Here is a 23,935-nt window from a genome sequence, read left to right as displayed (position 1 = left end):
CGAGACACCGTCGTACCCCGAGGCCCCACCTCCCCTCTTACCTCGAGGCACCGTAGTGCCTCGAGTCCCCACCGCCGCCTCAATGCGCCGTTCCCCGAAGACCCCTTGCCCTGGGAACCTCGAGGCGTTGTGCCCCTCCCCTTGCCCAATCCACCTCGAGGCCCCTACCCCGCTCGTCTTTAAAAAAACAAAGTCAGAAAAATGCACTTTAACATATTTATATAGCTTCACAAAAAGAAGACACAAAAAAACTTAGTTGGGTAGAGTAATCATCAAATATTGTGTTTCTTACCTAATGAAGTCTCTCCAACCTTTCACAATTAAGGGAATGAACAGGAACGACCAAGGGTCTCGTTTTATCCCATCAATTTTGATCCTCTCTGCATGTACATGGTTCTGAGTATAAATCACTATATACTAAAAGGACACAAGTTATGCTGAAGTTTCACAAATTAATCAAGAAAAAAGAGATGAGAAAAGGAATTATATTCAACAATAGCAACGAACGAGCAGAAGACAAGGCATTCACATTTAAAATGACCAATCCGGGAAATTTTGAAAGATTTTAATCCACGTTGAGCAATCAAACTCTAAAAAATCATGTTTTTAGTTCTAATGATGGATGAGCCAACTGATCATGCTAAGTAAAAAGGATCAATCAAGAAAAAGGAGATGATAAAAGGAACAATTCTAAAATCAAGGAACGAGCAGAAGACATGCTTAACGCATTTCTCACATTTAAAATGATTACCATAAAAAGGATCTCTATAACCAATCTGAGAAATTTGGAAGGATTTTAGTCCATGTTGAGCAATCAAACTCAAAAAAATCATATTTTCAATTCTGATGACTAATCAAAAGCCAACTGATCATGGTAAAAGGATCAATGAATTAAAATGAAGACAACCACCCCTCTGCTTAGCTTCTTTCTGATTCAAGTTTTGCAGATAAAACAAATATAGATGGTGCTATTAATGTGGAGGACATCAGGAATGGGAAAATAATATAGCTACTTAAGGAAAATAAGATTCCTAATAACAACAACTAATTACTAAACCAAGACTACAAATGTAAAAGTACATATTTGCCTCTTAGCTCACAATCTAAAGTTTAAATGAGAAAAGGGTTTTAGGGGATAGCAGGCCAATCAAATGATGACAGGTTACATTTACAAAACAAGAAGAATGCACTCTTAAGAACTATTAAGAAGTAACTGAATGATTCGAACTACATATGCATCTTACCTCTCAAGTGCAACATAATTTAGAGTCCCACAAGTGGTATAGTCAGCCCTGACTCCCTGTTAGAGATTAGAAGTAAATGCCCTAAGTCAGAAACTTTTACGTTCCCTTGGAAATCCAGAAGCAGATTTTCAGGTTGGGGAACAAGGAAATTTAAGATAGATAATAATCTTCGCAACAGATTTCTAATCAGCAATTGCAAACCTTCAAATCTCGGTGGTATTGTTGTGACAGTGAGTCCATAAGTGTTTCATTACTAAAATTCTAAGCACTAACAGGAGAGAGCTAACCACCATACATGATATACCAAATTCACCATTCCTACGAGTTGATTTCGAGGTTACATATAAATTATTCAATTAATCAATCAATAAAATAAGCCCCCAACCCTAAGTCACAGGTTAAATAAGAAAATGGGAAAAAGTACCCTAAATCAGAGGTTAAATACACAAATTTTCAGGCTGGGGAACAGGGAACAATAGCTAAAAGATTAAGATAGATAATAATTTTCACAATAGATTTTCCAATCAGCAATTGCAAACCTTCAGATCACGGTTGCTGTGACAGTGAGCAATTGCGCTTCTTGAAGCAAAGCAAAATTCTATGTTTCAAGATAAATGATCCCAGGCATGACATACTAAATTCCTCATTCCTACGAGTTGATTTCGAGGTTCAATTAATCAATCAAATCAACTAAGCCTCCAACCCCTAAGTCAGAGGAAAAAGTACCTGAATACGAGCAGCGGTGGCATCCGGATGGGATTCAAGAAGCATACCAATGTTTGTCTTTCCTCATTTGCCTCACAACCACCTCCCTCTTGTTTCTCAGCAATTTTATCCTCGCCACCATGATCTTCACCATTGTCTGTGCATACACACACAAAAAAAACTTGATTTCTTTTATCCAAGAAGAAGTAAAATTGAGAAGGGAATTGGAAAATTCAGCATTTAGAGGAATTCAAAGTTCTGTAGAAAAGAGAAAGATCTATCTTCATCGCCTTGAGAAGAGCGTGTGTGTGAAAGAAGAGAAGAGTGGTCTTTGTGAAGAAGAGCAAGGAGCGACAAACACACAAAGAGCCGTTATTTTTTTAGACAGCTGCCATTCGTTCGTTCGACATAGACACAAAAGAGCGGGAGTAAAATTCGTTCATCTTATTATGGACCGACCTTAAGAGGATGTGATGTATCTAAATAATAGTGGGCCTTGGGCCTTCTTAAATGTCTTTTTGGATCCATTCTACCTTTGCACTCTTCACCGCTTTCCCTTTTTCTTATTATATAAACGAAAATAAATTGGGTTTAAAGTGACGTAACAGAATAGTTAAATTTACAATAAAAAAGGGTTAGATTTTAAATTAGGACATGGCCTCATTAGTTTTAATTATGTTCAATTCTAATTAAGAACGTAATCAAATTTATTAAATTCGGCCAGGATTTAAATAAGATTAGTTAACAAGCTTCTTAATCTTACAGAAATAAAATAATTATAAACTAATTAATTCAAAAATATAATTTACTAACTAATTAATACTAATTTAACAAAATATTTGAGTGAAACAAAATCTTTTTTATGATTTTAAAAAGCGACAAAACTATTTTAAAATAACTTAAAAAACATCCTGAATTTTATAAAACCAATTATTTCAAAGCGTTTCAATTAAAGAAACTTGATGATTAATCTACATTTTGGAAAGTAATAATAATAATACTAATCAATAAGCTCTAAATTTAAACTTGAATAATTTTCACACCACTAAAGACTAAACATTTTTTTCCAGTTACCAAAAGGTGACTAAATTTTATTTTTCCAAATATTGAGCAGTAAGGCGCACGATCTCATGCGCCTTACAAGGCGTTGGTTGACCTAAGAGGTTAACCTAAATCTGTTATATTTTGTAAATTAATTTTTTGTTTATTTTAGTGAACAAGTAAAAGTACATGTATATTTAGTAATATGATGTCTTATTTATGGTTACTGATTTTCCCAAGTAAGAATAAAACTTGAAAAATATAGTAAGACTAATCAACATTGGAGATGAAACTTGTTATTAGTTAATCGCAACATATTATTTCAAGAAAACTGTGTATCAACCTGATGGAAATATTTCATACTAATACTATTAATCACTATTTTGTACTAGTATGCTAGTATTGTACAGACAAAATGGTTAACTACTATCAGACTTGAGTGTGTACAGGAACCGCGATGGCGGTGCAAAATTTCATCAAAGTAACCCCTTCTTTTAAATCTTCGATCAACAGCCAAGGCTGCAAATATATGCCTTTTTGAAGAGTGGAAATAAAGATATCACAACCTGTAAACTAAATCATACCGCGAAGAAGATGAATTCAGATTTGCTCCTCAGCTCCCAAATGCTGCTTCTATAAAGCTTAACTGGTTCTCAGCTGCAAAATTCATCATGTGCTTACACTAATGATTGTGCTGACAAAGAATATGTCACTTTCCTGTACAAAGACCTGCCCGATGGGAACTTTATCTTCAAGCTGTGCTATTACCAGATGAGACGATAACATTTCCCTCTGCCAGAGGACTACAACCTGCTTGGATATGCTGTTTCTCCGACTGCTCTGCTTCGTTTGTGGGAAAGATTTCTGTCTGAAGGGATGGGCATATTTTGTGGACATGCAACCATGTTGACTTCCAGAAACTGTCCCCTCCTACAGGATTACTTGGCCGCAGAATTCCACTTGTTTTCATGACAAGTAGAGTGTTCTTTAGGAGCTCGGAAATGAGTTCAGGGATCTTCTCACTCCGTTTCCCTTTAAATTTCACCTTCATGCATCTCTCTGTTAGAATCAATACCCCTAACCACAGTTTGCAGAAGGATGTCGACTGGGAGAGATGATTCAAAGACTGTAAAAACATTTTGAACATGAGCTTCAGTGCCAAAACTATTGCTCCTTCAGTGCTCCTATAATCCTTCACAAAGCTCGGCTGGGCAAGATTGAGTAATTCATCCAGTAATGTAAATATCACCTGATCAAAACATTGCAACCACAAATCTTCTGGGATATGGATCCCATCAACTCCAGTCAAGCACCTCTGCAGCATCAAGATGGCATGATCCCTTACCTCTTCTCTCCGGTCTTTACAAAATTTCCGCAGTCCCTGTATCAGCCTGAGCCACATTTCTGTTATATCCTGGGTCATTTTTACAGCAGCCTCCTGCCCGAGTGCTTCCTTCGCCTGGTGAGACCATCTAATAAGAGAGATAAGTGATCCAGCCATCAGATCTAAAGATCTCACAGATTGATCAACATTCCCAACATGAGAATCAGCAAACTGCGCCGCCACATTCAAACAGAGGACATAATTAGCAGGCAAGAGGTGGGCCCCATCTGCCATGATGAACGCTAGTGTATCAAAACCTGTTTCAGATGCTTCAGGATGCCGAGCAGTAAAAGAAAGCAGCGATATGATTGTCCGCCAGCCTATATGAGATCGTATCTGCATAGCATTTGCTTTGACAAGGTGCATAACCTCCCGGGTTATCTGTTCAAGAAATGCATCAGCAACCCGAGCATCAAGCTTTAAGATAAGTTGCAGAGACTTGAGAAGCTCATCTGTGAGATTTTCCTTGTATGGAAGTAACCTTTGGCATATGCGAAGCAGACCAAACACAGCCTTCTCTACCAAAGTAGATGGCATTGTTGTTAAATGGACAACACTTGCTATGTGATCATAGACGACCTGCCAAAGAAGCATTATTCTGTCACGGTTATTTATTGTGATAGCAATAAGCAACTCTAGACAAAATACTGCAGTCTCTTCGTCTTCCAGAGAATTATTTCTTTTGCGAGGCTTGCCTGCAGCCAACACAAGGGCCCGAACAAGCTGTAACAGGGACTCAGCTTGCAAAAATTTACTCTCGGCAAAGATGCTATCAATGTGACAACTCTGAATTGTCTGAAGAGTCTGCTGACGTGCGGCAAGCTGTTGTTCAGTTGGCTGTGGCGCAGGTTCTTCATCAAGATATAATAGTTGGCTAAACACCCCCATTAAGCCAGATGATTTCCTTGATGGAGCCAATGAAGGAAAATGAGATGGTGATAGAGAAAGTGAAGTAGGTCTCCTAGGGTCTGCATCAGTAGTAGACTCTAAGTCATCTGCAGCATCACTAAAGAGACGTGTGGGGAGAAGGCCCAATTTGTGCAAACTCAAAATGCAGTCTAGGATGTTCTTCCAACCAGAGCGAATGTGGTCTCCATATTCGTTTGCTACTGTGAAGACTGCTAATGTGGCCAATCTAGCTTTACCATCTTCCGCAAATGCAACAGGAAATTCATCAACATAAGATGGAAGCAAAAGGGTAGTGAACTTGCAAAGAGATACTACCAAATCATTTAACACATCATCGAAGCTATAGGCAGCTGCAATTTTGGCAATGGCAAGGAATCCATTGATACATGTTTCCCAAACATCCTCTTGCTCCACATTATCAAAAACCACAGAGATGGAAGCAATTGCAGGACCAGACAACATAGCAAACATATCATAATCAAGATATGGACCAGGATCACAGATAATATATGGGGAAGTTTGCCTTGATTTATGAACTAGACCAATCCAATGGCTTGGTGCCAGCATTGGAATACCAGCACCTCGATCTGGGGTAATTCGGATCTCATCCTCACAGATGGAGTGGTAAAGCTCGGACAAAAATTCCCGAGGGAGGTCATTTCCTCCATTTATCCTCCGATTGTTCCGGATGAAATCTTCCTCCGTCATCTTCTTTTTTACCTGGGCATTGTGTTGATCTGTATTGAGCATAATAATTGAATATGACAACAATAGTGCAGCATCTTTGTCAGCCAGAATATTTTGCGACTGCTCGTAATATCTCTCAGCAAATGCCTCAAGCACCCTCTGAATTTTCTGAGACTCTCCAGGCAATCTGAAGGTTTCTAAAAAGATTCGCAAGGCTATGTCTAAGTTCATGTCCCGAAAATCAAATGTTCCTGCAAATTCGTGAAGCACTTCAATATAGAAGTCTTCATGACTTCCTAGGAAATCCCCGATAAGATTCTTATCTAAGCCAGTCATATACCTGAAAAAGCATGCTACACTTTTTGGGTCACGTTTCTCAGGTAACAAATGCACTCCTTGGAGAAATTCCATACCCTTTTTTGGATCTCGATTAAAGTGATCAACTCCAATCAACAATTTCCTCTTTATGAGCTTCATCTTACGAAGAAATGGAACCCAATGATTAGGATCACTGTAGTCCTTGCATATCTCTGTCCAAAACGATCTATATTCACCCAGATCTATTGAAGCTTGCTCAGAAACAAATGAATCCTGGCTTATTCTCTCGGCCATTCCCTGCATCATGGCAATTAGACCATCCAAGGCAAGCGTATTTAAAGTTGATAGTGGGATGTTGACCGGAAAGGAACTCTTGGATAACAGGTTTGCAAGGTCTTCAAATACATTGCTGCAAGATATGTCACAATCAAAATTTGCATACATCTCAGGCATGAACATGGGCTGCCTGCAGAAGTCAACAAGAGTTTCTATGGCAACCTCTTGTTGTTGATAAGAAGATCCATGCTTGCTTTGGGCAATCCTCAGTAACACACCAGAGAAGAAAGTTTCAAGCTGTAGCTTTAACTTAATACGCATATGATGATACAAATTTAGAACAATGCTACAAACTGTTGAAAGAATTAAAGGACTCATAGACAAGCCAAAACGCATCAGATTGTGGAACAAGTCTTTCTGTATCAAAGCTAATAACTCAGGATGATTTCCAGATGAAGCACCACTTACTTCTATGGCTGAATTAATTAACCCCAGTGCAAACAAGGGAACATCTTCATCATATGCTATAGGGTTAGATCTAGAACCAATTTCAATGGACTCCATCACATTCAGAAGAGAACACAGGAAATGAAATATCTCCACCATGCAGGGGACCCCATATGGATCCATCATAGGGTTTTCTCCATTACTAGCAATCTCCTCCTTTTGAGTTTTGTCATCCGTTGTTTCATCCCTCTTGTCTGATGCATTGGAAGGAACTGCAGCTGATGCTGACTTACCAGTGGATTCTGCACTAACACAACCATTGTCATGTTGTTTTTCGCCTGCCTGCACAAAAGTAAGTGACGATAAACAAGGGATACTGGCCTCCACTTTTAGTGATTTAAGGGTCAAAGCCATGCAATATAAAAATGTGTCTTGTGTTTCTTCCATTTTGTGCATACTAAATTATGTTTCAATTAAAGGCTAAAATAAATAGATATAAATAGCAAAGAAATAACTCTTCGGGATCTCTTTAGTCCTGTATCAAAAGTCAAAACAACTAAATAGGAGGAAATTTTTTTATCGCAAATCACTATATGCATGTATCCTTGAGGGGAAAAAAATTTCTCTGTTCAGGTCTAGAAATGAAAATAATATCTCACTTTGGTTGGACAACTGGGTGGGTAATGACTCCTTGAAGGAGTTGATTCCAGATTATTTACTTTGGTAGTTAACAACTTTTTTGGCTGATAGCAGATGTAATGGTATTTGGAGCATAAAGATTTAGAAGGAATTTCAATGACAGGGAGGTGATTAGGCTTGCTTAATTTTTCAATTTCCTGAACATTTATCAGCAACTATCCAGTACATCTGAGTTTTTACAGTGTGTTCTTCTTCATCATCATTTATCAAAGAAGCAACATAAATTATCAAGGATACCAAGAAAGGTGAAAGAGTATAATTAAGTGAGAAACCCGTAGATTGGTAGAGATTAGATAAGGGGGAATGATGACTAATTAATATCGGAGTTCCAATTTTTAGATGTCATTGAATGATCATTTTGAACTAATTTGGATATGTATTCAGTAATAACTAGTTTAGGACATTTTTTTAGATAAATAAGTAAATCGAATATGACTAAAGGGTGCATCAGTTGTTGTACATTCCTATCATCTATAAATCCAATCCCCATCAAGCTAACAATCCTTGGCAGGCTAACTACTTCATGACAACAATAATGGACTCTGAACTAACCATTAAAGGAGTAAAAATATTCCACATGGTCAGTCAAAAACTAAAATTCTAAAATTACAAGAGACAAGTGATGTCATTCAAGGACTTCTTGAACAGTTATCTGGTCAAACTGGGTTACCAGCACTTCTCCATGTTCTAGAGACATTGTTTATATGAACAAAGTTTATCCCTTAAGGAAACCACAATTTTGCAAGTTCAATAAAGCAATTACATCAGAAAGTTCAGAATTAGACAAGATTATGGCAAAAATATTGAGTACTTTGAACTATATCAGATTTCAGTATTTGGCCTAGCCCCAAATTCATATATGAGCTGAGGGTAAGCCAGATGCAAGCTCCAACCAATTATGAATGAGAGAAAAAGTTAACAAGGTTTGAATAAGGATCACCATAGGCTCAACTCAAAAGGCCAATTTTCAATTCTAATATTTATTTTTCAATTTCAACTGAACATTTAACAAGTCATTTCTTGCCAAGAATCACTAGCACATGCAGCTATGATCTCATTCAAAAGAAACATTAAAAAGATCATAAAAGTAAATGTAACAATATAAATCGAGAGTCCCAATTACCTCTGAGTCAGCACGCAATCTGCTTTGCTGATCAAATTCATGCGTTTTGCTGACAATGTTAGGCAGGTGAGAGAAAATATGTCTCACCAATTCATGCATTGTGTGTCTTGCTATTCTCTGCAGCAGTTCACTTTTGGCACTAGCTTGATGAACAAGCCGAAAGCAAGTGTTTACAATGTTGCACACGTGATGATTACTTAAATTTGCTGATGCCTTACTTTTCATGCAAGCCAAAAGAACCTGAAGTATCTTCATAAGCACCACTTCCTCGGAGGCAGGATCAGTCACTTCAAAGCGGCAACTTGTCACGGTCTCAACTATCTGATGTAAAGCTTTCTCCACATTCATGATAGATGAATCAATTATTTCAAGGGTTAAGAATTTGTAAACAGAAGACAATGCAACACCGGTTATTGGTGCACCAGTTTCGTCAGATTGAACCACATCCAAGAAAGGCTGAAGATATAGGAGTGGATCAACTCTGTTCCAGTGATGTTGCCATGAGAAGATACTTTTCCGTAATTCCTTGAAAGAATGGATGAGAGGATGCTCTAGCTGATCATCAGCAGCAGCATAGCGGAACCCCCACCTTACATTTCTCCTCATAACAGCCAAAACAGCACCAATTTCTGAATTTACCATACATGCTAAGGCACCTTTGGAAGGCTTTACAGTGCAATCCTTGGGTTCTGAAAATGGAGTATTGACTTCACTCTGCTGATTAAGGCACCCCATCTTGATTAAACTTTTAATTTAGTTCACTTGAATTGTAAAAGAATCGAAAGGCTACAGAACGAATCAAGCAGCATCTTGCTAAATCATCTCCTGAGCATCAACAAATTGGTTTAATATAAGACAGCCAACCCTTATAAGTAGATAAAGGCAAGTAAAACAGTTAGTGAGATACCAAAAATCAACTAGCTACATTTCATTCACGGTGACAAACGACTGAGATATCGTTAAAAGATTAAAAGGCTAAGAGTTATTAGAAGAACTGAAGAAGAGTGTAGTGCCATAAAGAAGACAATAAAAAATAAGACATATCCTAACCAAGGTAATTATGAAGTGCCTTTTTAAGGGCAAAATGCACAACCAAGTATAGCTAGTAGATGAAGCACCTAATTCTTTCAAAAGAAAGAGATCAGAAAACTGAGTGAGATGACTAGAACCATTTGCTTTTGAAGGAACAGCTCTGTAAATTATCTTTTGTTTTTGCCAATAAAAAAGAAAGAGATATGGGAAAGGCTACTAAATGGTTTTTCAGTAATTTGGTAACGTTGGTAAGTGAATAAACGTACAATTTCCTGAATTATTGATAGTTCTTCTCCACCTTGAATAATCTATTAGAATTCAACTCTACTCCAAGTACTCTTCTAGGCATCCAAATGTCCAAGTCTCTGACACTTTCAAATGTTAAAATCACTCTTCTCTTTCTCTCTCTCTCTCTCTCTTAAATGCTCATCTTTCTTCCTGATTAAAAAATATCTTTCTTTAACGCAACAACGGAAAAACAAGATAAGTAAAAAGGAGCACAACCACGACTACTATATTGTATTCATTTGCTAGATCATTCTGTCAAGATGTTAAAAAAGCTTTGTCCTCCCATAGATCTTTGCATCCTTAGAAATATTAAGATTAAGCTTTGCCTTTCAGCATTTTGCAATCAATACAGAACTTCTCACCTAAATAGATCATAGAGAACCCCTAATACGTCTTAAATGAGCACCATTTGAACAAAATGAATATAGAATTTGTATAATTGACTGGCACCCACGGGTGTGACCTAGTGGTCAATGAAGTGTGTTGAACACCATGAGGTCTCAGGTTCAAATCCCTGCCTAGACAAAACACTAGGTGATTTCCCCCATTTGTTCTAGACTTGATGGATAGACTCACCCGGTACCTGATGTTGATGGGAGGTTTCCCGCAGAAAAAAAAAAGATTGTATAACTGAGTGCAACTAGATTATAATTGAGATATATTGATTTGTACAATTTAGTTACCATCACAAGAACCCCAACCTCCTGAAACAAATAATCTCATCCCAAAAGCAGAAATAACAGAAAAAGGCAAACAAATGACTCGAAATTCAGAACAACCGCATTTCAAATCAGCCTTTAAACCTACCTACACCACCATGAAACCAACCCAGGGGTTTAGGTTATGGCATATAAAAGATCACAAAAAATGATCTTTACACAACCAATAAAATTCAAATCGCCTTTGAGATTTTCAAAAGCATATTATTATATAAATTGTCTCACGATGTCACATCACTTGTTATTGCGCGAGAAAATTCAGAAACAAAACGAAAATTATAGCAACAAATTCGAAATGCCGGATCTAAATCAACAATCAGAGACATAATTCAGAAATGATAACAAAAAAAATATGGCTGAAGATCAGTATGGAGTATGGAATTCAACTTTTATAATTATATGATTCATAGGATCCAGAAGAAAGTGAAATTTACCTTATACACAATGTTGAAAGCTGCTCGTAATAGGGTCCTTGCAGTTGATTTTTTTTTTTTGCAGTTGATTTTGGAGGGGTCTTCCTTTGTCAATCTTTAAACAACGGGTTAGAAATCAATATTTTTTGTTTTCATTATTATTCTCTCTTTTTTATTTACATTTTCGATGTTTAAATAATAATAATTGAATTATTGATTTATTGTTATTGGGTTATTAGGTTAATGGATTTGTAAGTTATAGGTTCATTTTCAATTTTATGATTGTTAAAGCGATGATTCAATAAGATTATATTATTATTATTTTACCCTAATAATATATGGAAAAATTACGCGGAAAGCAAACGTATACTAGTTAATTAGCTAACATAGCTATAGTTTGAATTAATTACGGCTCGCAACATAATTTTAGTTGTAATTACGTCACTTATATATATACAAATACAAATTATACATATATACATATAATTATATGACAGATATACAAATACAATTAGTCTCTCTCCACTCTCAGTCCTCTCTCCTCCCTCTCCAATCTCGCTCGCTAGATATACAAATACATATGTATATCAGTTACATATATACAATTATATGACAGATATACATATACATTTCGTCTCTCTCCACTTTTTTCCCTCTCTTGCTCGCCTCTCTCCTCCCTCTCCCAATCTCGCTCGCTAGATACACAAATGCATATGTATAGTAGTTACATTTATGCAATTATTTGATAGATATACATATACAATTCGACAGATATACTATATAATTTGTCTCTCTCCACTCTTTGCCCTCTCTTGCTCGCCTCTCTCCTCCCTCTAACATATAGCTACGAATCGTAATTAGCAAACTATAGTTATGGAGCATAATTAAGTTATTTTTGAGTGGCTATATGCGAAAATAACATTTTACCAACCCTATCATCTAAATTTTCATATTACTTTCAATCGTATGCAACACAAATTGGTCGCTCTAAAGTGATATCTTCTCTCTTCTCGACAAACTAGTATTATCTTCTCTCTTTTAGATTTGATTGTGACAAAAGACTTACAATTAATATTGTTTCTGCAATTTATTGTATGAGTTCTTTTGAAGGAATTTGGACAATTATATCTTAAACAAAAGAAATAAATGTAAAAAATTGTGTCACACTTCTACACTTATCGATTACACCGAATATCAAACCTTTGAGGACCAAAAATCAATAATAAATATCTTATTAGTTTGATTATTAATTTAGTATGTTCACAAATCAATATCTTCCATTTGGAGGGTGGCTAGAGTGCCCTCGTTGACATCTTCTTATAGTTGATGAAGCAATCAACAACTCCACATGGCATCCCATATCAAATGGGAAACTTCGAAATGAATCTAAATAAACAAAAACAGCACAACAAACACAACGCATATATGCAAAAAAATATGGATAGTCTATTTAATTGGCACTCAGCATATAGTTGTGCAGATTGTGATCATGTTGAAAAGTAACTATGAGCTAAAACTTTTAAATACTTAAACACAAGTAAAATACTAATCGCCTAAAGCAAAAAATAAAGCAAATAAGTATCCTTTATAAAAGAAATTTTCAAGAAAGACAAGTGGATAGTTTTGAACATTTGATTTTGTTTTCTATGCGTAAAATTTCAAGTTTAATAGTTTTAACTTTTGATATTGAAGATTTGCATATGAGGTAAGCAGGGTCAAAAGTTCAAAATCACTCATCATCAAGATCATTCGTGTAATTTTTGGAGGGGAAAAGGTCACCAAATATGTATCGAACTGATCGACAAGTGACATAATCTGAATTAATCATTTCATACTGAATAACAAGTGGACTTATTCTAGTGACCAAGTCAGGCCACAGCCACTGATTTTTGTTCTATAAATTAACTCTTTTCTCGAAATTAAAAAAAAAAAAAGGTTAAAAGAGGAAGGAACTCTTTTGCTGGGTCAAACCATCTATTAAATAACAGTATATCCCTTTTGTTTCTTATTTTTTAGTAGTATATACTAAAATATAGTCCTCCATATGTTGCTATAACAAAGCCAAAGCAATAAAACAAATGCGTCTTAACAAACAGGAAAAGCACCTTTCAACTCTAATAATTTGCCATTTGACAGGATATTCCTTTCCCATTCATATAAAAATATGAAATTGACATCCCAATTTACTTGTGTATAAAAACTACTAACTAGCCATTCTTGTTTATTACGCACAATTCCTAATATCCATTTTTTACGATTAGGACCAATAAGGTATCTAATCCCATTCTCTCTCCCAGGGAGAGAAGCACATCGAATACACACAAAAAACAATGGCTAGGAAGAGAAAAGCTGAAGGACTAACGAAAATTCATGATGCTGCAGCCATCCTAAACGGAGCTCGAAAGAAATTTGTTGGAGTTAGACAGAGGCCATCAGGCAGATGGGTTGCTGAAATAAAAGACACCATACAGAAAATAAGAGTATGGCTTGGGACTTTTGACACTGCTGAAGAAGCAGCAAGGGCTTATGATGAAGCTGCTTGTTTGCTTCGTGGAGCCAATACTCGCACGAATTTCTGGCCTTCTTCTTCTCCTTCAACTTCAGCTCTGCCTCCGAAAATCACTAAACTTCTTCTCAGAAGACTCAGAGAACGAAATAAATCCGTAGCTGCTGCTGCTAATGATGACGATTCGTCCAGTTCTACCTCTCTGGCTGCAATTGGTCATCAGCAGCAGAAGCAACAAGAAAAAATTGGAAACACAGTAGCTGATTTTTCAGATTTGTCGTATACTGATTATCTCAATTACCCTGAAGATAATGTAACTGATAACAACAACGCGATTGCTAATGTAAGTGCAATTACAAGAGAATTAACAAGCATAGTGCAATATGGCTATAATCAGGAATTTAATTTTCAGCCTGTGAACAACTATGAGAGCTTGAGCGCGGAGATTATAGAGATAGGAGAGGCAATTAATACTGATGTTGAAGATATAATAGAGTCAAATATTGACTTCCAATTTCTAAACGAAATTGGATCGTGTAACTATTCACCATTTGATTTAGCTGAAGAGCTATCAATGGTGGAGACAATGGAACAGGGGATGGATTTTGGGGAAGAAACATCAATGGTAAGTGAGGCAATGAAGAGGATGAATTACGAGAGGAAGTTTTCAGCTTCTCTTTATGCTTTCAATGGGATCACAGAATGTTTAAAGTTGAAGATGAAATCTGGAGGCCTAACGCGGTCTGACCAATTATCCAGGCTTCAAAATGCATGCAAAAGGAACCTCGACAAGGAGAGGGAAAATGAAAAATGCAACGTTGGAATGACTGAGAATAAGGATGAAGAGAATTCATCGGAAGAAGTAGCATTTTCGTCGATGGAGAGTGCTTATGACAGTGAATTCTCCCTCTGGAGCTCTATTGATCTCCCACCATTATGCTTCGTTAGTTGAAAATGTTGACAGAATCATTTGTACAAGTTAAATTTTGTGTCAATTTGTATTGGGACTTTTTAAATATAGTAGACAAACATTAATGTCAATTCATTCTCCAAAGTTCCAAACGAGTTTAGAGAAAGGAAACAAATTGACACAAGAAAATCCATGTAGGACTCCAAATGATCGTCGATAGGGGAGAAGAGGGGGAGGGAAGTAAATTAGATCCTAACAGTAAATGGGTCAAAGAGAGACCTCGCGCGCATCTTGCAGTTCAATCTGTAAGTAGAAACTGTAGGTAACTGAAATTCCATAGACACTGACAACGTTTAAAAGAAACATTAAAAAAGAGAGTGAGCTAGATCTCCTAGCGAATCAACAAAAAAAAAGTTGCTAGGCACCTCTGACCAAGCAGGGTGAAATTTGTTAACAAGACAAAATGCAGTAACTGAGCTGGTATACCAATTATATACAAGAACGAGCTTTCCAACTTAGCTCCTTATTTCAGAGACTTCAAAGTACTCGAAGCTGAGCAAGAAAAGCAGCACAGAGATCCAGGAAGAGGAACTGTGGACCCTGAAGCCTCTGAAGGTCAAGTAAGTACTTCTCCTCCCTGGTTTTGTAAAGCTGAACACAAACATCAAATAAAATTTCAGAACCATACAAGCTGTGCAAGACTCAGAAAAACAGCAGATCCAAAGAATAGATAAATTCTATTGCTTTCTGAAAGACGGACCAATTAGGAATATTTTTTTCATTAATCTGTCCTATTCGGGCCAATTTGTGTGCACCTCGGCTAATTCCAACAGGTACTTACTACCTCTTACCAACAAAAATATCGGGTAACTTTGTCTACCAAGGTTTTGGACAGAAGTGATGAAATCACCAAAGAAGTAACACTTTATCCTCTTCAGATTAAACAAGGACCAATTCATATGCATTCAAATGTTGAAACCAACCTATAGTAATTTTCCAAAGATTTGCATCTAAAACACATTGGCAAGCATCAAGAACAAGCAAGCTACAAATTTGGGATACATACAGATTAATAGTTGCTGAAATCCTGCCCCTATATATGATAAAATAGATATAGACATCCACTTAGAAAGAATACAGGCATACTTCCACCAATTATGTGCAACATACTTCATTACAGCTAGTGCAAACTACTTTCTCACCCAATTCTTTGTTCATGTCATTAAGATTGACCATGTTACTAAAGCTTTTCTTATTTTCATGATATACAAGTGCCCTCTAAACTCTATCTTAAGGCCAAAGCAACATTCATGTACTCCTGTATGAAAAAGTTAGACAGAAACTAGATGTATGATCCATGAAATTTTTCATTACCTGAACTTCAAACTTGACCACATTTGTTAATTTTGTGTCCCCATCATTCTCAATGATGGATGAATCATCTCCAAAGAACTGATTCCCGTGCATGGAATTAACACCCATGCCTTCATGATGACCAGGTACGCTAGGAACCCATCGACATTTCATGTTATACTGACCAATCTTTTTCCAACATACATTCAGTTCTTGCAGAGCTTTCAGAACTTCAGTCATTATTTCACGTGGATGCGCTCGAGACTGTAACAAAAAAAAACAAAAAAGCGTTTATTATGTATGCATACTGTTGGACAGAATTTAGAAGCAAATTGTCTAGAAAATTTCACAAGAGAACCCATCAAATTAACAGAGGCTGTACGTGCATGAGCCTATACTTATTATACATGGAATTGACAAGATGTTTTCAAAGTTAAATCAGATTGAATACAAAATAGGATCACGGAAGTTTTCAATGATTACCAGTACTTCAATTTCCATCATAAAAATAAGAACAAAGGTCTCGTACTTGGCCCTTCCCTCCACTCACATGTTAACATAAATATCCATTTGCATATTTCTTTGATCAATAAGTATGAATGTCCAGCCCCCAGGGTTTCGGTCTAGGGGGTTAAGAGAAGGTAGAGGAGCAGGGTCATATGACTGTCCAACGATTAGCTTATTTAAACGAAAAATAAAAGAGAGAGCAAAGTTAGTTATTTGCATGAAGCAGCAAACCAACCTGGAGGCCAAGAGCCCATTTTCTTTCAATGGGGAACTGTCTTGCACCAGCTTGCTGATAATCCATTATTCCTGGGAAGCGTTGACCAACAGGGGAAGCAGCGGTTTCATTAGAATTGATCCGGTTGTAACCATATTCCTGTAAGGGCATGTTTATACATCCAATTAAACACATTTAACGGCTAAAATCAACCACAACTATATACCCAAGCTTAATGTTGATGAACTCGGTGACTGTCATAAAGATGTAACATATTTATGGACAAGAAACTCATTAAATATTGGCGAACTGATTGGCTCCTTCTCAAGAAAGCAGATGGAATGAAACTGCAGCTTTATTCAATAAAAACAAGCAAAGACGCACCATGGACTCCTGAAATTCAGCTCCAAGATAGCCAGTGGATACACGATGGCGATTGTCCAGGAGCAGATAGTACGCAACAGTGCCCTGAAATACAACTAAAATTGAGGGAAAAGGGCAATCCAGGAAAAAAGTAGATGGCTGATAACGAAAATTTACCTCATTTTGAACTCTATTGCGAAGAGACTCAGTAAGGTTGTTCCTGTCAAATCCCATCTTAACCACCTCTTGAAGAATCTCTTCATCGATCTGCAATCAAATATTTTTCAAGGATATTTTGACTAGATGAGAATTCTTCTGGTTTAGGAAACCATGTTAAGAGCTGTAAGGTCATACAAAAAACTTAACATATGAAGTCACCACAAAGAAAACCCCAACAACCATACAAGTCAAATTGTAGTAAATGTGATAAAAGAAGCATTTGGAAAAATAAATAAATAAATCAAAGAAGATGCGGTGATGCACCAAAACATCCCAAGCATATCAATGAATATAGAAATTTCCTAAATACAATTCTTTTGGCCAACAATTGTATCCATGCCAGCTTGCATGCATCTCACTAGGCTCCTACTACCTTCCACCAGCACATACCTGATAACTCTGAGCACCAGGTGATAGCTCCATGGACAAGGATGATGTTGTAGAAGCCCTAAGAAGACAATCGTCAAGGTCTCAAGCTAAGGAGTTGCAAGCCAAGATTGTAGGGTTTCAATGGGAAATCAAGAAGATGTTTATCATGGAAGAAAAGCCCAAGAATAGTGAGAAAGAATGGACTGAGTGCTATGCATATTTTATGGTTCAAGTCCAAGCCCAAATGGAAGAAGATTGAAGCCCACATGCGGCTGAAATTTCTCCCCAAAAGAATGAGCTTAAAATCATCACCCAAAAGGGGGGAAAGAGTCGCATACAAGTGACTTGGGAAGGGTCCACATGTTTTGGTCAAATTTGGAAACTTTTCCTTATTTCTTTGGGGAAGAATTTTTGGTATAATTTTTATATGCTTTCCTAGCTTAAAGTTTCCTAGTTAGATTTTGTTTATTATTTCCATAAAAGTAGATTCTAATCCAATTCTATTTGAGATAGTTTTTCCCCAATATATAGGGGTAGATTTTATTATTTTTGTATAGACAACATTATTGTTAATTGAGAATTTCTCTACTTTACAGTTTACACCTTTGTGTATGGCTATTGGGGATTACAACCTTTTAAGAACAATTCTTTAAGAGGTAAGATTAATTCTTTAACTTGATATCTTTGGTTCTTATTCGTAAATTAAAGAAGGTAATCAGTCATATACTAATTATTGTCTCTAATTTCTTCGAAATAGAGGTCTAGATCACTATTTGATCTAAGTTCTTGAATTGACTCTATTAGTATCATAAATTAGCTTTAATCTGCTAATTTCTAAACACTAAGATCAATTAGGATTCTTAGAACTACTTTTGAATTTGGGATTTTATTCTCAAATTTCGCTCTAATTTCTTGTCATTAATCTTAGTATTTTTGCTTTCGCATTGTTTTCTTGTTTATTCAAGTAACCCGATTCTTATCACTAGGGCTCAAACATAAGGAACGAAATAACAAGTGTTTTTTGTCTCAATGGGATTAGGAGACCCTGATCTACAAGGTTTGCACCCACTTTATTGACCACAAGTCCACATCCTTGGACCTTGGGAGCACTTCCCAAATATAATCAGTTGAACTATCTTCTTGTATTTATCTGGTGGCGTTCGCAGAATGGACCTGGAGTAAAACTAACAAAACTAGAGTGGGACTTCGTCACAAACAAAAGGGTGAAGAAGGTCAGAACTACTAAATCTTTTATTTTTTATTCAAAGGACCCAAATGGATCCTGATTTATTAAATAAACATGTGATATTTATGAAAGTGGGTTAGAGAGCTAATAAGGTTGGATGAGTGAACAAGGATAGCGTGATCAACACATTGAAACGAGAATATCTAGCGCAACAAGATATGGTTGTGACAGCAAGACAAATCACAAATCTGACCCTTCTTTAAGATGCACAATTGTGTGTTTGCCATAAGGGGAAACTGCTGATCAATTTTTTTAATGTCTTTATTCTAATTTATTTTTACGATGTCTTTTTACCAAAAAGGAAGATTTATGAGGCTCTGATGACAGGAACTTCCACAGCAATCATAAACTTTCCCCATTGTTTAGGTACTTGCAACATTTCCTAAATTATACAAGCTGGCTCAAGATATATGAGCAATTCTGATCATTCTTTTTCACTCTTTTACATGGGCGCAGGGGAGGGCGGCAGAAAGATGTTGTAGGTTAAATAAATAGAATCTACCATTTAAGGCAATCAAAGATGCAAAAGAAGATAGGAAATCGCCTAGAGTGATTCCATCGCATTACAATCAAGAAATAAGTTGTGTTTGATCAACAGAATACTGCTTTAGTGCCGTTTATATGGGATAGCAAATAAGTAAAAGCTGGGGAAAATTTCTATCCTGCCATGTATAACTTGTTGCATGTGAAACATTAAGGCGAAAAAAGACTAATCATTAATAAGTCAAATGTACATTCAATCTAACCTTCTTGGCTTGTTGCATTGTATCTGGTGGAGGTACGGCCAAATAACGTGGCAAATGAGCTTGGAACCAAGGGTGCAGGCGAATCTCAGGAATAGTCATTCGCTTCATCGGGTCAACTATAAGCATCCTTGGAATCAAATCCCTCGCACCAGCTGATAAATGGCTGGGCAGAGTATATATTCCACCCTAAAGACAAATTGATATAAAGTTAAGCAATTGTCTGCGATCAACCCCAATGGATTCAATAAATGTATCAACTAATCTCTCCCTTTTTTGGGGAACGGACAGGGAGCATAAATTCATTCCAATGGAGAATCGTTTTTCTTTTTCCTTTTCCATTTGGCATTTCACATCATGTCCACTTATCCAAAACAACAAAAAAGGGTGAGATTGGGTCCCAGCAGATCTAAACAATCTTTGTTTTTTCCTGGACATGATACATTTGGAAGGGCAGAACTGGAAAACAAAAAGTTGGCCAGCATAGTAAAATGGAATAAATCAGTAACATACTCAAGCCTCATCAACGAAAAGTGGAGCTACCCACACAACATCTGACTTATTATGTATGCAATAATGAAAGTTAGGATATGAGGCCAAAAGTTGTAGTCATTTACCCAACAAATAGAATTGAATGCCAACATGAAACGGAGTCGGACTACAATCAGGTCGCAGATTTGGGAACACATAATTTCAAGCCAAGGGGTAGCTAAATCAATATAGGATAAAATTGAACGAAGGATCAACATTAACATGCTGGATTTCAAGTAAACTAAAATATACCTTTATTTTCTTAAAAAGATTGGGTATGTTTTCATCGTCAAATGGAAGGGTGCCACAGAGAAGAGCATAAAGAATAACACCACAGCTCCATACATCTACCTCAGGGCCAGCATACAATTTACCTGATATAACCTACAGAGAGAAAGAGAGAATTTAATGGTTATCAAAAAAAAAGAATTTAATGAGCATAAAAAGCACTTTTTAAAGGGAAAAAGGGCTTAATACATAGTTTACCCCCCAAGGTTGTATCCAAATCCATTTTACATGCCCCTTTAACCATGGGAATAACTTTACACACCAAACCTTTCCAGAAAGTGTGCCTAAGGGGTGGCAAATGGGTTGTTTGGGCTAAGATGGGTTGAATCCATAAATGGTCATTTTCTCAACCATGCCCATAGCCTACTTGGGCTAAGATGAGTTGGGTCAAGATGAGCTAAACGATGGGTCATAGCCAGAGGCGGATCTAGGATTTCTAAAACATGGGTGCACAACTTCAAAAAAAAAAAGGAAAAAGATTGTAGTAAGTAGGAATTGATCCCTAGAGCTTGGGGTAAAAAACTCAACATTCAACCAAATACACCATTCAATTTTTTTGGAGTATGAGAGTCAACAGATAATATTAGATCAATTCAAGAATATGTACAAAAACTATCTAATTTTGCAGAGAGACCATGGGTTCACATGCACCATAATTTGGGCCTACATTTGCCCCTTGCCACAGCCCAACCCGCCCAACTTGATACAAGTTTTGTTCTTTCCTTTTAAAGATATCAATAAACATTCTCAACCGAATATCCACAAACAGATCTCCATACCTATTACTTGTGGTAAAAAGTTAGTCCTAAATGGTTACAATTAGAAATATTTGGAATTTTTCCTTTGGGGTGTTTGTAGTTTGAATTGAGTATTTAAATAAATGATTAGTTTATGTCTGACATCAATTCTATTGATGATATACATTTAAAATATATGTAGATTTTTAATTTGGGACAAAACTATAATTGGTCAAAATCCCATTTAATGCATACAAATTTTATGTATCTTTGCATTTAATACTAATGTGTGAAAATCATATTTATTTATTTTGGTTTCCTATCCGGTGTCAAGTACCCGCATTGGAGCCCAACTAAACTCGGATTTGTGCCGGAAAGTCCCACATTGGGGATACAGTACACCCTAACAAAGAGGACTCCATACCCAGGAGGCCTCGAAACCGAGACCTCTAGTTAAAAATGAAGGAGTACTTACCACTCCATCACAACCCTTGTTGGTGTAAAAATCATAATTGATTCCTATTCAAATTGATACTCGTTAGAAGGAATAAAATAAATCTAAAATAGTATAAATTAGTAAAGATTTAATGTTGATTTTAAAATTTTAAATATTAGAAAAATAATTGAATGATAAACTTGTCCAACAAAAATATGTTTTTTAAGAAGTAAAAAAAGTAGACATTATTTCTCTTTCTTTTACCAAAATTACCCTATAGGGTAAGTCTGTACCGAAAAATAGAATTGCCTAAGAGCCTGTTTGGATTGGCTTAAAAAAAAGTACTCCCTCCGTCCCTATTTAGTTGTCCACTTTAGAAATGACACACAGATTAAGGCAACAATGATTAGCATAGTGAAGTTACAATTTTACCCTTATAGTACAATTTACAATTCCAAAATAAATTAACTCAAGATAACTAATCAATGTTGGGAAGTTCATAAGATTATTTACTTTATTTATGACAACTTTATTTAAATAAGGGTATAATAGGAAAAAATTTGTTGTCCTTTCTTGATTTGTCAAAATGGACAACTAAATAGGGACAACTAAAAGAGGAAATATGGACAACTAAATAGGGACGGAGGGAGTAGTTTTTAAGTCAAAAATAAAAGATTAAACCGAAATGACTTTTAAGTCAAAAAATCAAAAATAGGGGGGACCTACTTTTGGTTTTTGACATTTTTAAGTCATTTTTGACCTTGTCAAACACTTCCTAACTTATTTTAAGTCATTTTTGACTTATTTTAAGTTATTTTTTATACTTGTCAATCACTTTCAGAAGTCTAAAACTGACTTAAAAGTAGGTTTGACCAACTTTTAAGCCAATCCAAACACCCTCTAAATAGGCAACTCCTTTAATTAATTTTCTTAACAAATAGTGGAAAAAAATACTCGTTCATATCCCAGCAAATAAATATATTAATTATCATATCCGGCATTTAAAATATTGATGGTAATTATCATTATAGTCAATATGGAACATATATCTATTCCTGACATTTTCAATCTTAATAGTTGTATAGACTTCGAATTAATAAATTTATTCTAATCTGACTTGGCCAAAAACAAAAATCTAATAAAACAGGGAAATATACAAAAAAAAATGAAAGTAAATAGAGTCCTTTCTTATTAAGACATTGAAAAGGTCAAAAAACTTGAGAAAAATTTGGAAAAAGTAAAATCATCATTAATTATATGTTGCATAAAATCTCCATATAGTGACATTCTTCTTTTATTAATAGAATGAAAAGGTCAAAAAAATAAAAGTCATAAATATTAAGATAATCTAAATGATGACATAATACCATCTTCAAAATTTTACATTTATCTTGAATAATCATGAGTTGAACTCTAATTATTGACATTGAAGTTTGAAAAATGATACCCTTCGGGATGGCCCAATGGTTTGGGCTTGGGACTTTCATGTTGGAGGTCTCAAGTTCAAAACCCCTTGCCGGCAAAAGCAATGGGTTTGCCTTCTGGGTTGAACTCGTCGCACCGGGATTGCCGAGTGCGGGTTACCTCTCATGTGTGGTTTGCGAGCTATTGCATAGAAGCGGTGGTTTTACCATGTGCGTACCCAAAGGATAGCGACTGCGGGTTTCCTTTGTCTTCAAAAAAATTAAAAATGATGGGTTGAGTTTGGGCTGCTTCATGGGTTGAGTTTGGGCTTAGCTTCTATCATGGGTTAAGATGAGTTGAACCCAAACATAACTCATTTGTAATGTAGCCCATGCCCAACCCATTCAAAACATGTGCGGGCCAAATGGGTTTTGGCCGAATTTGACACCCCAATGTCTAATACACACCATTTTTATGTTTCATCGCTTTCCTTTGGTAAGTGTATTTCACGCACCAATCACAACCCAACACATTTCACAATATATAAAAAAAGAAAATACTTTAAAAATTGTCAAAATATCAAAAATTATAATTAAATATTATTCTTCCACATTCTTCTTCTTCTTCCCCCACTTTGAAATAGACAAATCCATTCAAACAAAACTAATCTGGGAACTATTTGGATTGTTTTCTTCTCCTCCTCTTGGCCGTTAAATTATATTGTTGAGTTCTCTCCAATTTCAAGATTTTTTTCCCACTCCAATGGTTCCCATGGTCAAGGGGTGTGTAAAGGGGAGTTGAGTACACAGCCGTTTGAGGGGGGG

General features: G+C 36.1%; 3 protein-coding genes across 12 annotated transcripts in view; 1 reads left to right on the top strand and 2 right to left on the bottom strand.

Annotated features, from left to right (window-relative positions):
- Positions 1 to 11,375, bottom strand: part of LOC102578179 (ARF guanine-nucleotide exchange factor GNOM-like) — a 17,348-nt gene extending 5,973 nt beyond the window's left edge. For 5 of the 10 annotated variants that reach the window (XR_001471774.1, XR_001471773.1, XR_001471776.1 and 2 more), the window contains exons 1-6: positions 11,307 to 11,375; positions 8,834 to 9,658; positions 3,575 to 7,353; positions 1,971 to 2,106; positions 1,245 to 1,300; positions 293 to 380 (exon numbers count right to left, since the gene is read on the bottom strand). Coding sequence is in view for 1 of the 10 variants with exons in the window: in XM_006363362.2 (XP_006363424.1) it covers positions 3,742 to 7,353; positions 8,834 to 9,568 (4,347 nt within the window). In the remaining 9 variants the exon portion in view is untranslated. Of the gene's footprint in view, positions 1 to 292; positions 381 to 1,244; positions 1,301 to 1,970; positions 2,107 to 3,277; positions 7,354 to 8,833; positions 9,659 to 11,306 lie in introns of those variants that run through there. The other 5 variants (XR_001471775.1, XR_001471771.1, XR_001471777.1 and 2 more) reach the window with 2 other exon arrangements.
- A 2,240-nt stretch (positions 11,376 to 13,615) lies between these two features.
- LOC107058095 (ethylene-responsive transcription factor 7-like) lies at positions 13,616 to 14,743 on the top strand. The gene has a single exon (XM_015303418.1). The coding sequence runs from the start codon at positions 13,616 to 13,618 to the stop codon at positions 14,741 to 14,743; it is 1,128 nt and encodes a 375-aa protein (XP_015158904.1).
- Positions 14,744 to 15,020: 277 nt separating this feature from the next.
- SNF1 (StubSNF1 protein) overlaps positions 15,021 to 23,935 on the bottom strand; it is an 11,879-nt gene continuing 2,964 nt past the window's right edge. Inside the window, 9 exon segments of the mRNA NM_001288024.1 lie at positions 15,021 to 15,352; positions 16,076 to 16,318; positions 16,797 to 16,934; positions 17,160 to 17,243; positions 17,316 to 17,405; positions 19,719 to 19,892; positions 19,895 to 19,897; positions 19,899 to 19,904; positions 20,499 to 20,630. Of these exon segments, the coding sequence (NP_001274953.1) occupies positions 15,239 to 15,352; positions 16,076 to 16,318; positions 16,797 to 16,934; positions 17,160 to 17,243; positions 17,316 to 17,405; positions 19,719 to 19,892; positions 19,895 to 19,897; positions 19,899 to 19,904; positions 20,499 to 20,630 (984 nt within the window). The 3' untranslated portion in view covers positions 15,021 to 15,238.

Source organism: Solanum tuberosum, unplaced genomic scaffold (genome assembly GCF_000226075.1).
Source record: "Solanum tuberosum cultivar DM 1-3 516 R44 unplaced genomic scaffold, SolTub_3.0 scf00429, whole genome shotgun sequence".
NCBI lineage: Eukaryota > Viridiplantae > Streptophyta > Magnoliopsida > Solanales > Solanaceae > Solanum > Solanum tuberosum.
This window is presented reverse-complemented; position numbering and strand designations above follow the sequence as displayed.

Bases quoted from the DNA above. Each gene is read 5' to 3' on its own strand.
- LOC107058095 (XM_015303418.1), top strand. From the start codon at position 13,616: ATGGCTAGGAAGAGAAAAGCTGAAGGACTAACGAAAATTCATGATGCT.